The sequence below is a fragment of the Notamacropus eugenii genome, chromosome 4 (genome assembly GCF_028372415.1).
Source record: "Notamacropus eugenii isolate mMacEug1 chromosome 4, mMacEug1.pri_v2, whole genome shotgun sequence".
NCBI lineage: Eukaryota > Metazoa > Chordata > Mammalia > Diprotodontia > Macropodidae > Notamacropus > Notamacropus eugenii.
This window is the reverse complement of record NC_092875.1, coordinates 16,291,035-16,303,549: the sequence shown is the minus strand read 5'-3', so window position 1 is coordinate 16,303,549 and position 12,515 is coordinate 16,291,035. Positions and strand designations below refer to the sequence as shown.

General features: G+C 57.0%; 1 protein-coding gene across 3 annotated transcripts in view; it reads right to left on the bottom strand.

Annotated features, from left to right (window-relative positions):
• Positions 1-1,091: 1,091 nt before the first annotated feature.
• AP1B1 (adaptor related protein complex 1 subunit beta 1) overlaps positions 1,092-12,515 on the bottom strand; it is a 36,078-nt gene continuing 24,654 nt past the window's right edge. The window contains exons 12-23 of one of the 3 annotated variants that reach the window (XM_072600035.1): positions 11,740-11,838; positions 10,951-11,210; positions 10,218-10,419; positions 9,631-9,651; positions 9,138-9,167; positions 8,908-9,051; positions 6,066-6,211; positions 5,255-5,384; positions 4,694-4,778; positions 4,074-4,160; positions 3,787-3,941; positions 1,092-2,387 (exon numbers count right to left, since the gene is read on the bottom strand). In XM_072600035.1, the coding sequence (XP_072456136.1) occupies positions 2,313-2,387; positions 3,787-3,941; positions 4,074-4,160; positions 4,694-4,778; positions 5,255-5,384; positions 6,066-6,211; positions 8,908-9,051; positions 9,138-9,167; positions 9,631-9,651; positions 10,218-10,419; positions 10,951-11,210; positions 11,740-11,838 (1,434 nt within the window). In that variant the 3' untranslated portion in view covers positions 1,092-2,312. The remainder of the gene's footprint in view (positions 2,388-3,786; positions 3,942-4,073; positions 4,161-4,693; positions 4,779-5,254; positions 5,385-6,065; positions 6,212-8,907; positions 9,052-9,137; positions 9,168-9,630; positions 9,652-10,217; positions 10,420-10,950; positions 11,211-11,739; positions 11,839-12,515) is intronic. The other 2 variants (XM_072600036.1, XM_072600037.1) reach the window with 2 other exon arrangements.

The following is a 12,515-nucleotide window of genomic DNA, read 5'->3' as shown; positions in this document are numbered from 1 at the left end:
GAGCCCATCTCTACCCAGATGACGTTGGGATGCATACACCCAGTCCCAGGCTCTGCATCACCAACTAGATGAGCTGGGGAGCCAGGTGGTCAGAACTAAGCTTTGGGAAAATCCCTTTGGCAGAGGCATGGAGAATGGGCTCAAGACCAATTAGGGGATTATTGTAACTGGTCAGGCTGGAGGGCCTGACCTGGGGTGGTGGTTGTGAGTGGAGACCTTATGGAGATGACAGGATCTGGTGACTGCCTGGCCCCAGGTGTGGAGGGTGGACATGGCAGACCATGTGGGAAGGCAGTAAGGGGAGAGCAGCTCTAAAGCACAGGCAGGCTGTGACCAGTAACAAATGGAGTCCCTTATAATGAAAACCAACAGAAGTCAATGTTAGGTGTTTGCAGAGGCTGGAAGGTCAACCCCCAAGGAGGCTAGCTTTGGTCCTCCACTGGAGAGAGGACCTCATAAACACAAGAAGTCCCTGACTTGTCTGTCTTCCTTACAGGCCATCCCTTCTTCCCACCAAATCCTACTGCCAAAGGCTAAGTCTCAAAGCCAGACTGGCAGGATGAGTTGCCATGAAGGCCCCGGGCAGCTCATGCCCACAAGTCTAGGGGCACCCCCAAAAGTGCCAACTGGTACAGCAGGGTTTGGACATGTAGCAAAGCTCTTGCTTCCCTGGAGGCTCCCAGGGCATTCCAAAGTCTGGATCCAGTTAAGGCTGGGTTTGGACAGAGGGGGCTTTGCAGGAAACCGATGCAGCATTCCCTTCTAGGGTGGAGACACGAGGTTGGCCTTCTTGATCTCACCAACCTCTGGGGTGGCCATGGCAGAAAGGAGCCCAATGGATGAAGGTGGTGGGATGCAGCCAGGAAAGGTGGAAGGGCTGGCTTCTGGGGTGCTGGGGCCATGTCCTCAAGTTAGAGAACAAGAGGACCCCAAGGCCAAACTACCCACTACTCCACCAAGCCCTGGAGAACCCCAGGGGCCTTCTGCCACCCACGGCAGCGCCAGAGAATTCCAGACCAAATTCCACGTGGGGTGCGCTGGGTGTGAGCAGGACAACCCCAGGGACTGACAGACTTCTACAGACACTCTGGTGATGGAAGATGTCACTTTTATTGTTTCTCTCTGAAAACATGAGTAAACATACAATATATATGCCTCTTATTTATATATATTAGATATATTTACCGTGAGGGCTAGAGACACCAACCCTTCTGGTAGATTGTATTTGAACTGTCTTTATTGGGGGGAGGGGGATAGGGGAGAAAAAAATTAGTGTCACTGGTTACCCAAAGCGATAATTCTTTATTAACAAACAGCTGGAAAAACACCCCAGCTCCGGCAGGAGCCACTGCCCAAGCCTCAACCCCAGGGGACGGTGGCAGCAGACACCCCAACCTCCCTCCAGACCTACACAAGCTTGACCCCAGGCTCGGCAGGTGGAGCAGGAGCCCTGCAGGCCCGGCTGGTCTAGGAGCCAGGTGTTCCAGGTGAAGAGCCTGGCTCACCTCCTGAGGCTGAAGCTTCCTGGGGCCTGGCTAGGGGCTCCTCCTACAGAGAGAGGCCCCCGAGGAGAGGAGGGCTCATGGGACAGTTGCTGCAGCTTCCTGGGGGGGATGGGGTGGATTTCCAATCCCATGAGCGCCTGTGGTGGGATTTGAGAAAGGCAGGGGAGGAAGAGGGTGGGACAAGGGCTCCCAGGGCCCCATGGGACCGTGGAAGCTCAGTCCAATGAACTGTGGGAGGTTTCACTTAAAGCAAACAGGGAAGGAAGAAGCGCTGTGGGACTGCCATCTTGGATTGTCTCCACCTCTTCACTCCCCACAGGGAGGCAGGTGCCTGGGGGCTGGAGAAGTGCCTTCCTGACAACAGAACAGCCATCTAGCTTGGGCTACCACCACCATGAGGGAAGATGGGCCTGGACACTGGTTCTCTGATAGATATAGTCAAGAAAACGCCCAAGAGACAAAGGGTGTTCCCAGGGTCTGTTTGGGGCCTGACCTAGGGAGAACAATGACAGGCTCCTGCCTGAGAGGGGAGGGCGAGAGGCTGGCCCCAACGCTTCCTGACCTCAGCCCCCCCCCCCCCATTTCTGTTCCCCCACTAAACTTCTGCAGCAGCAGGAGGGCACAATCCCAGGTCACAGATGGGCTCCCCACTGTGTGTCCTCCTTCCCTGGGAAGCCTGAGGTCTAAACAGACCCAGCAACCCTGGGTCCCCTGTGGCTGGAGAGACAACAGGGAGATGAGAAGGGACTCCATCACCTCGCCCTAGGGGAGGAGGGGTGGAAGGGGCAGGGGGAGGGGAGGACAGCATCAGTTCTTGAGGATGGTTTCGTAGGCCTGGTAGACATGCTGAGATACCTCTGGGGCTCGGCACTTTAGGGACAGCTAGAGGGGGGCAATGAAAAAAGGACTGTTAGCACAGGACCCCAGAGGGATCACCTGGCCCTCTAGCCCCACCCCAGGCCAAGGGTGGGGGGGTACCAAGTCCCGGATGTTGCAGATGAGCCATGCACGAAGCTGGGGGCGGGCACCACAGCCTCCTCTGCCACGTTGGGCTAGGGACCCAAATATACCTCCAGCCCACACACCTGCTGCCAATGAGCTCCCAGACGCCCGCTCCCCATCCCCACCAGCAAAAGCAGGGATGAATCAGCAGCAGGTTGTCAGGAAGCCCATCCCAGGGGGCTGAAGGAAGCTGGGGAGCTGAGAAGAGCTGCAGGCGGGGGACAGGAGCAGGCAGCCCGCTCTGGGTCTGGCAGCATTACTGAGCCCAGGAGACAGAACCATCAACCTCCTCTCACCACTGCCCCTGTCAGAAAGGAGCATGTGGGAAGGAAAACAGAAGCTGCCTGGTCACCCTCTGGCCTACTCTCTGGGCAGCATGGCCTGGTGGGCAGGGAGCCAAACCTGGTGTGTGTCTTGCCTCCTACACTGACTAACATTACTTAGAGCAGATCTGTTATCCTCTCACAACCTGTTTCCTCATCTGTAAAATGGGGATATTATTCAAATGAGAAAACAGCGGCAAGGCACTGCTGGTGTCACCACCATCACACATCCAGAAAGGGCCTCCCTAACTCCCCAGTACAAAAATGAGGAAACTGAGGCCCAAAGGAGGTGGTGACCTGTCTGGGGGAGAGTCAAGCTGGTACCATCGCCCCCTCCTCCGCACCCCAAAGTCAGCCATGCAAGTCAGGGTCTTTGGGGAGTGAGCAGGAGGCAGAGGCAGGAGGGAAGACAGAGGGACTTGACCTCAGGGGCCCTGCAGGGAGGCAGGCATGAAGCTGTCAAACATATGGGGAGAAGGGAGGTAGCAATAAACATGCCAGTGTAGGCACCAACCACAGTGCCAATGTGGCTGGACAGGGGGTGGGGGGCTGGGAGATGTGGAGGTGGTGGCAGGTGTGGGGGTAGGGCCCTTCAGAAGGAAAGGGAGACTTGGAAGAAAGGAGTCCCTCATGCTGGTTTGGCAGCCGCTCTCCGTGGAGAACAAACTCCATTTCAGTTCAAATCTAGTGAGAGTGTGGTTGCTTTGGGCAGGGATGGAGAGAAGATGGGTGAGGGCAGGGGCATGTGTGTGATCTCGCTGCCATGACCAGCCATGACCAGCCATGACCAGCAGAGGAGATTGCAGGCAAGGCCATCCCATCGAGAGAAAGAGAGAAAGAGAGAGAGAGAGAGAGACAGAGAGAGAGAGAGACAGAGAGACAGACAGAGAGAGAGAGAGAGACAGAGAGAGACAGAGAGAGTGTGCAGGATTCGCACGGGGCACCAGGATCCTCACCGTGAAGCTGGGGTTGCCAGGCTGGATGCGAAGCTCGGCCAGGACCCAGATGCCGTTGCTCAGCTTCAGGGACTGGTACAGCATGTCCTGACCCTCCACGTTCCTCTTGGCAATGGTAAAGATGTTGCTGGCCTGCAGTCTGCTGCTCACGGCCTCTGAGAGAAGGCAACCAAAGGGAGGTGAAGCCCAGGCCCGGCCCCTTCCACCTCCCGCCACACCTCCCCAGCTCCCAGCCTCAAATGGAGATTCAGGAGGGGCTGCAGCCTCCTGCGCCGTGTCTCCCTCACCTGCATTGAGGGAGCAGTCTTTGATCTGGAACTGGGCCTCATTCTCATTGGGAATGTCCTTCCATGTGGCCAGGAACATCTGCCGCTCTGAGGGGAGAAGCTGGGCTGAGTCTACCTGCTTCCACTGGGGCCTTGAGGGCTGGGCTCAGCCCCCCGTCTCCATCTGGGCTCCCAAACCCTGCCTTTGCTGCTCTGTAAGTGGGGGGAGCTCCCACCCCCATCCCACCCGCTGGTGTAAGAGCAATGGGGGATGAGATGATGGACTATGGCTTCCTTCAAGGCCCACTGGGGCCCCACCTGCTGCCCTCTGCTGGCCCTTCCCATCTGCCCCAAATCTTCTCCTAGCAGGGTGTTCCCCACATCCCTTTCGGAGCCTGAAGGCCCTTTAAATCAGAGCTCACTTTCCTCAGCACTTACTCACTGTCCCAGGCCACAAGCAGGGCTGGGGACCACACCCCTGCCTACAGGCCCTCAGTCATGACCATTGCCCTATCCAGCCATCCCCCAGAGCGAGGGACACGTCAACCTTCGTCCTGAGCTTGACCGAGGGTCCCAGGCTGCCCAGTTGTGCGCACGTGCAGCTAGGGGAGGGGAAGAAGGCTGGAGGGCCCCCAGCTCACCCATCTTTCCGTCTTCCACAAAGAGGATGTGCAGTGGGTACAAGGTGCTGAAGTAGAACACATCAATGTTGTTTTTCACGGCCACCTGGGGTGTGACAGGGGTGTGAAGGGGGTGAGGTGCCTGCCAGGCCTTTTCTGACCCAGCACCAAGGCCAACTCTGCTGCCCTTGGCCTCCAGCCCTCTCTAAGTCATCATGAGAAGGAGGCATCCTCTGGGCCCTGGTTATCAGACTCAAATAGAGTGACTTAGAAAACCGCATGTTAACATCATCTAGGTTGTCCTGTATTTTGATTTGTTTTGTTAAACAGTGACATTTCAAGCTGGTTCCCGCTGTCCTTGGAGTGCTCTGTGCCTGACTACCACCGACTCCTCCAGCCCTGACTCCCACCACAAGCCCAGGCTCACTGAAGGGGCTCAACCCGAGAACAGAAGGAAGGCAGATGGATTGAGAGCCCCCAGATCGATCAGTGGACCACCCACTGCCTTCCCTTGTCCAAGAAGCTCAACACTGGCCTTCTGTGGACGTAGGCCAATGCACTGGCTACCCGAGGGCCTGGTACCTGGAGATTGTTCAAAGGATCCATCTTCATGACTGAGCCCACGGTGTTCAGGGGGAGGGAGATCTCCACTGTCTGGTTAGGACTGAGAGGGGCATGGACCTGGAGGGGAGCTGCAGGGGCCAGGCCAAAGCTGTGGAGGTGGGAGCAGAGCTGAGCCAGATGCCAGAGCCACAGCCCCCTGCTGTACACCCACCAGACCCTCTTTCCCACTTGTCTGGAAAAAAGCTCTGGCCCTGGCTCTACCCAGCTCACAGCCCTTCTCAGAGGAGTCAATCCAACCTCTGATCCTTCCCAAGGGAAGATGGATCCCATGGGTTGGACTAGATAGCCAATGAGGCCTCTCACTTTGAGATTCTGTCTTAGGGTGCCCCCACCACTACTAAGGCCTGCCCCAGCCCAGAGGGCTCCCCAGGCAAGTCCTTGACTAGCCCAGGGCTGCGGCTGGCACTGACCCCTTTGTTTCAGAGTGGGTGCCAGCCTCTGCCTGTTGGCTAACAGGAGCACCTTCAGTCACCTTCCCAGACACCGCAGTGCAGGCATCACCATACCGTTCAGGGAGAAAATAGTTATCAGAAGAGGCTGCTTTAGGCCAAGTGGATAGTCCTGGCTATTGGCTCTGCCCAGCAATGTGCACCAGCCGCCATCCCCCCAGGCTATGTCACTCCCTCTACTGTTCTGGGATCATGCCCATCCCACCTGCCAGCTGAGGCTGCTCTCAGGGTGCATTCATTAAGAGCATTTCTTCCTCCCTAGGCCTATAGTCCAAAAAGCTTGTGAGTGACCAGCCAGAGCCACCAGCGCAGTGCTTTACCTGTTGCGGTTGAACTGGATGGCAAAATCAGACATGACCTGCAGGGCCTTGTTGGTCAACAAGAGGTCCATGGAGATGGAGCCCACCTGGCGGGTGAAGGTCCCTGAGATCTCTAGGCCTTTGGCTTTCATAGCAGGGAGCCAGACCTATGAGATATGGTCGATACATGGAAGGGGTCAGCAGTGTGGCATGGCGGCTAGAGCTCTGGGTCCAAATCCTACCTTGGACACTTACTAGCTGTGTGACCCAGGTCAATGCCCTCCCTGGGGGCAGTTTCCTCCTCTATAACATCAGAGAGTTGGCCTTGATCTGTGTTCCTGAGATCCCTTTCTTGGTCTTTTGGGGACAAAAGGCACCTGGGCGCACTCCAGGGAAAGTTCTGGCTGCCCTCTTCAGGGGCTGCTTCCCAGGCCCCTCCAAGGAGGCCCCCAAGGCCAGTGGGGAGTGGGTCAGGGTGTATGTGTGTGGGGAGGGGGAGTGTGGTGCTCAGGTGGTCATACTTCCTGACCAGATCTTGCCTGGAAGGGCCATTGAGGCCAAAGCCCTCATTCACAGGAGGCCCAGAGGCCTACAAGCCTTGCCCCAATTGACCAGCATTAGTAGTGTCTCTGGTTCCAAGGCCCCTTCCACCACACTGCCCTGCCTCATTGGAAAGCAACAGCTCTGCCAGCCTAGGTTAGCAGAAGGTTAGGACTGGCATCCTTGGCATCTCCTCAAAGGCAGGGACTGCTTTTGCCTTTCTCTGTATTACCAAGTACCAGACATAGTGCCTGGCACATGGTTGGTTGGTTGTCATCCTTCGTCCTCTAAGAGGACCAGAATGACATCACGGCATTGGAATCAAGGTCCAGTGTGTCCGACTGGGGCACAGGTTGGGCACAAATGGCCCAGATGGACATCTGGGGGGCAGATATCTCTAACTCTGAGCTGCTGCAATTCTGCTTGTCCTGTAGGGCACGGTGGGCACACTGTGCTGGGTGTCCTGTGCCAGTGTCTGCCATGGCTCGCAGTGACTTTGTGTTGCTCTTCTGACTTTCATTAGGGTGCCCACCCTGTGTAAGTTCTCTGAAAAACATCGCTTAATCAATGCCTAATGCCCAATGACTTTGTGCCTTGGAGTGAGGCTGGGGGGGGCAGAGGCACAGCTGGGCTTGGGATCCAAGCCCAACAAGACGGGGGGGGCAGAGGCACAGCTGGGCTTGGGATCTGAGCCCAACAAGACCCAACCCTTGCCAGTGCGCGATGGACTTGGAGGCCATCATACTCGTCTCTCCCCAGAGCCAAAGGTGACCCCAGTGACACTAGAAGTGCCAGGAAAGGGAGGTCCGAGCGGCTGCCACCGTCCCAGGACTTGGCATCATGAGCACAACCCCCCAGCGAGGCTGGCAGGGCCAATGGATGATGGCTGTGCTTTCCATTTCAGCCACAGAAAAGCTGTCCAGGGTAAACAGATTGTCCCAGCCCTGGACTTGGGGGTTCTGGGCATGTTTTGGGTGGGGGAACCTAGTGTTCACTTCTCAGTGCCTCAGTTTCCTCATGTTGGCTTGCTGAGTCTCTTTTTCTCTCTCTCTAGAGCTTTTTACAAGGGGATCACTCCTTTGAAGATCAAGGAAGGCCAGGGCACAAGTGGCCCCTGACATTCTGGGGTATGCCATCCTAGGGGGGATGCCATCCCTGGGGGTATGCCTCAGTCTCTGGGGATTGGGCTCTGGGTTCCATGATCTTTTCATGCCTCTTCCAGCCATCAGAATGCATGCTTCTATGGTGCTCAGCCAGTACGGAGAGCCCTCGAGGGGTGCCTCGGTCTAAGGTCAGCCCTGCTTTAGAGAAGATGGTGAGGCTGAGTCTTGGGACCAGGGGTGGAGGACAAGTGTCTGAAGCGCAGTCTTGAGGAAGAGGGATAAGATTGTTCTGCTAGGCTTAGGGGGCAGAATCAGTGGTAGCGAGTGGCTAAGAAGCAGACTGAGGCCAAATGTCAGACAATGCTTCCTCACAGTGGGAGCTTTCCCAAAGTGGAATGAATCGCCCAGAGGTCAATGGCTTGCTGCGGATGCTGAAGAGGGCCAGGGTTCAGATCCAATGAAGGCCACACTCTCCTGGCTTTCTTCCACCAGGAAGGGGCAGGGAGGGGAACTCTCCCAGTTAGCCACCGCAGGACCACCAGCTAAACACTGATCACCAAAGTACTGGACAGCTCTTGACAGATCCTCTGATGAGAGGGAAGAGCAAATCACCCATAGCAGGTGTTCAGTGAGTTACTGCTCTGATGAAACAGGACCTGTACCCACCTCTCCAAGCTGGCCAGGCTAGAGCAGGATATTAGGGAGACAGGATGGACCCCCGTGATACTAAAATCTATACACAATTAGCCAATGCAATACTTTAATGCCAGGGCACACACACACATACTCTCCCCAAGGGACTGCAAGCCATGTTCTCAGCTGCCCTATACCCAGTCACCAGTGATGCTGGCTCATGGGACACAAATGTGCTTCATACCACATGGTCAGTAAGTGTGTTTTGTTCAATCAATGCTGGCAGAAGTGTCCTGAGCAGCTACATCCGTGGTGAGGCCCCTCCCCTTGGCAGGACGGGCTGAGACTGTGGCAGGCAAGGCCACTCTGTGTGCTTGGCAACTAACAGGAAACCAATGGCCTTTGCACTTAGTAGGGTTCCCTAAATGTCTGTGGCTCCTGGGATGAAAAGAGGCAAAACCTACCATGGCAAACTGGCACACCCTGGTCAGACTGGCCTGAGGCATGGTGTTGGCACAGAAAGCCCTCCTCTTTCTGGAAACTAAGCTCCCTCTTAGAAGAAGCGTCAGAGCGGGCACATGACTTACTGCTTTTGGGGCCACATAGGAGCCTGACAGTGATCCTACTCCGCTGGTCAGGTCAAAGAGGTCACCCAAGCCACCGCCAATCGGGGCCCCCAAGTTGGCCGGCAATGTTCCCGTGGGAGGGGCAGCAAAATTGGTGCCACCCATCTGGAAAGAGACAGAGAGTGAGGTGGTGAGGGGGGCAGCAGAGGGGGCACTAATCACAGGCCAGGAAAGAGAGGCAGGGTACTTACTGCAGGGCTGCCACTCACATCACCTCTAGGCTGCAGAGACAAGAAAGAGCCCATGACTGCAGTGCCAGGAGAGAAGCTTCCCACTGCCCCTGGGGAAGGCAACAAGATGCCCTCCTGGCTGAGGGCAATGCCCGGCCAGCACCCAACATATATCCACTAAGGGGATTTAGATCCAGCTCAGAAAAGGAGTTGAAGGGAAGGAGGCAGAGTGACTCCCTCCAGGGCTGGGACTGCAGAGAGAACCCCTAGGCAGAGAGGGGGCTGCTGAGAAGCAGGCCAGCCCAGGGACCACCCCCAGCGTGGCAGGAATGCCGGGAGGACACATGAGCCCGGGGTCTGTGGCCAGCAGCAGGATCCCAGCACAGCCCTCAGTAGGGAGCTCCCGCCTCTTCCCTAAGGGCTGCTGTGGGCCAGTCAAACAGGAGAGTGGGGAGGGAAGATCTAGTCTGGGCATCTGGGGGGATTGGGAAGGGCCGAGAAGCCTGCTCCCTACCCCTTCAGTCTCATCACCCATCTCCAAGCAGATGCAGCCGGGGTGAAGAGGACAGCCAGCCGCATGCAGAGAGAGAAAGGGGGAGAGAGAGACATGGACAGACATAGACAAGGAAGAGAAAGAAAGGAAAGGAGAGAAAAAAGATCAGTTACGAGACATTTCTACTCTAAACAAAAGCTATGCCCTTAGGCTGGTACCTGATTCCTTGGAGGACTCCTGGAAAGGCCCTCCTTACAGACTCACCTAGACAGTCTCTCCCTCTGTCCTAGAGTGGCCCCTAGCTAGCTCCCTGCTGGGCCTGGCCCTCAGAGGTGTAGTCTCAGCAACAGTTATCCTGGGTCATGCCAGGGGCCCTTGCAGGGGCTCACCAAGAGCTTCCCCCTCTGCTCTGTATCAGTCCATGCCACCCTCTAGGCTGCCACGCTCTACCCTCTCCATGGACCTATAACCAGCCCCAGTTTCTGAAGGTGTATCCATAACCATGAAGGCCAAAAGTGGAACATAGAGCCTAGGCCTGATCCCTGTGGGTCAGGTCAGTTGGTTTGGAAATGCCCACCCACTAAAATGAGGGAAAGCCCTCAACATACCAGGCTGTCCAGGCCTCCCCCCAGCAGGTCCACAGCCCCCATCTGGACAGGGGCTGTGGTCAGTGGGGGCCCGCTGACAGGGGGGCCCAGGTCCAGGTTGAGCAGGTCCCCGAGGAGGTCGCCTTGGGCAGGAATGACAGCTGGCTGCTCCCCGGAAGGTGCACTGGTTGGGGCAGCCTCAGGGCTCTCAGCACTCTCACTCCTGCCACAGAAGACGTGGGAAAAAGAAATGGTGAGCTAGGCATGGCAGCAAGCATCCCTTTTCTGTGTGACCAAGTCAGGAGAAGTCCAGGGCATCTTGGTCCTAGGGGGAGGGGAGCATGGCTGGGCACAACATCCAGTTTGAAGGGGAGAGGGCAATCTCTAGCCTCCTACTCAGAGGCCTCTGAGAGGCTGAAGCCATCCCCTTTTCCCACTAGGGACATGTATACAGCAGACACTCAGTCACTAAACTGAGCTGACTCAGCTGAGGAGAGAAAGACCCCAAATCACCCTGAAACATCAAATGCCAAGACCCTGCAGAGTGGGAAGCAATGATGCCCACTACACTGCAGGGAAATCACTGACTGTCCAGCTAAGGGGGAAGCCCTGCTAAGCCATGCACAGACACCAGTTCCTTGGATCCCAGGGGGAGGTGACTCTCAGAGGCAGTTGAGCCATTTTTCTGAGCTGACTGGCCTGGCTGGACACCCAGGGCCTAACCAGCTTCCCCCCTGCAGGGCCTGGTACTCACGAGCCTGTGCGTGGAGGCAGGCTCTTATGCACCACTCCCCGACTGCCCTCCACAAAGGCACTGGGGGGCTTGTGGTAGACTGAGGCTAGTGTGCCAATATAACAGATGAGTTCATCGAGGAGCGTGGGTTCAATGAGGTCGGTCTCCTCTGAGATCAGTGGCTTCTCAGCCAGGACCACCTCCTTCGCCGCCACGGGGTCTGTGGAGAGCAGGCGCCAATAGATGTAGCCTCGGTCCCGTAGATCAGGGTTATCAGAGTCCTTCATAGGAGGAGGTGGGAGTGGCATGGTGTGGCATGGAGACAGAAAAGAGAGGCCTAGAGGTCAAAGCAGGGCAGCAGCTGATGGCCTGAAGTCAGATCTCACCACGCAGGGCCTGAGGAGGGTGGGCAATGGAGCGCCATCTTCAGCTAACCTTACCCTGCCTACACACACACACATCCAAGCAGGGGATGGGGGAATGGTGATGGGCAAAGGGCTCTTGAGGCAGCAGGGTCACTAGGGTCATAGGCTCTCTACCTTGGCCTTGGCTCTTTCCTCTCCAGTTACACACTGAGTCCAGGGGCCCCTTACCAATCCACGCCTGCCCTCTGTGGCTTGCTGGACATGCTTTCGAGCCACAAGGGCAGGTCTGTAGCCAACAGAAGCTCAGTGAGGGCAGGGGCCAGGCTTTCCCTCAGCGCTGAGCCTGTCCAGCACGCTGGTAGCAGAGATGCTGAGGCCTAACCCCAGGCTCCACCTCCCTCACCTCCCCTCCCCCGGAGAGTTGGCCAGAGGCCTCGGGCCCCACCTGGGTAGCCAGGCTGAGGACTTGCTGCACCAGTTCCTGGGTCTCGGTTGGCTTTTTCAGGAAGAGCTTCACAATGGCCGTCAGCAGCTGGAGCTGGACCTGAGGGGCGAAGCGGGGACAGAGGTTTGAGAGCTGGCGGGGGGGAGGGCAGGCAGGGTGTCTATACCCAGCACCGGAGCAGGAGGAGCAGGCAGAAGAGAGCCCACCGTGGCAGGTGAGGGGTTAGGTAGGTATCCTGCTGGGCAGGGTGAAGCCCTGGGCACAGCTGGCACTGGGAACTCGGCTCCTCCTCGCACAGGCTCAGGTCATGCCAGGAGGCCCACAAGCAGCCCACATTCCACATCTCGAGGGCGCCTGAAGGCTCCTCAGGTACTCTGTTTAGAACAACCCTGAGATGCCAGGGTTACAAAGGCAACCCGAGTTCTATAGCTGAAGAGACGGAGCTTCCAGGGCAAGAACCAACTAGAATGGAGCTGATCCGGGATTGAGCAGAGCCTGGCTCTCTCCTCCTCCCTGCAGACTGTGGGTGGAGCCCAGAGCATATGTGACAGGGGTGAGGACAGCCCATAGGCCTGGAGGCCAAGACCTGGGGCTCTACCACTTCCTCCCTCTGTAGCCTCTGCTGGTCCTTTATAACATGGGGGTGACAGGCCCTGCTGACTCTCACCTCCATGAGGACAGCCAGCCTTCTCCAAGAAACACTCATAGGGCACCTGCATGTCCCCCACAGCAGCAGGTATGATGAGGTGGCCCTCTGTGCCCCACAGCAAATGGCA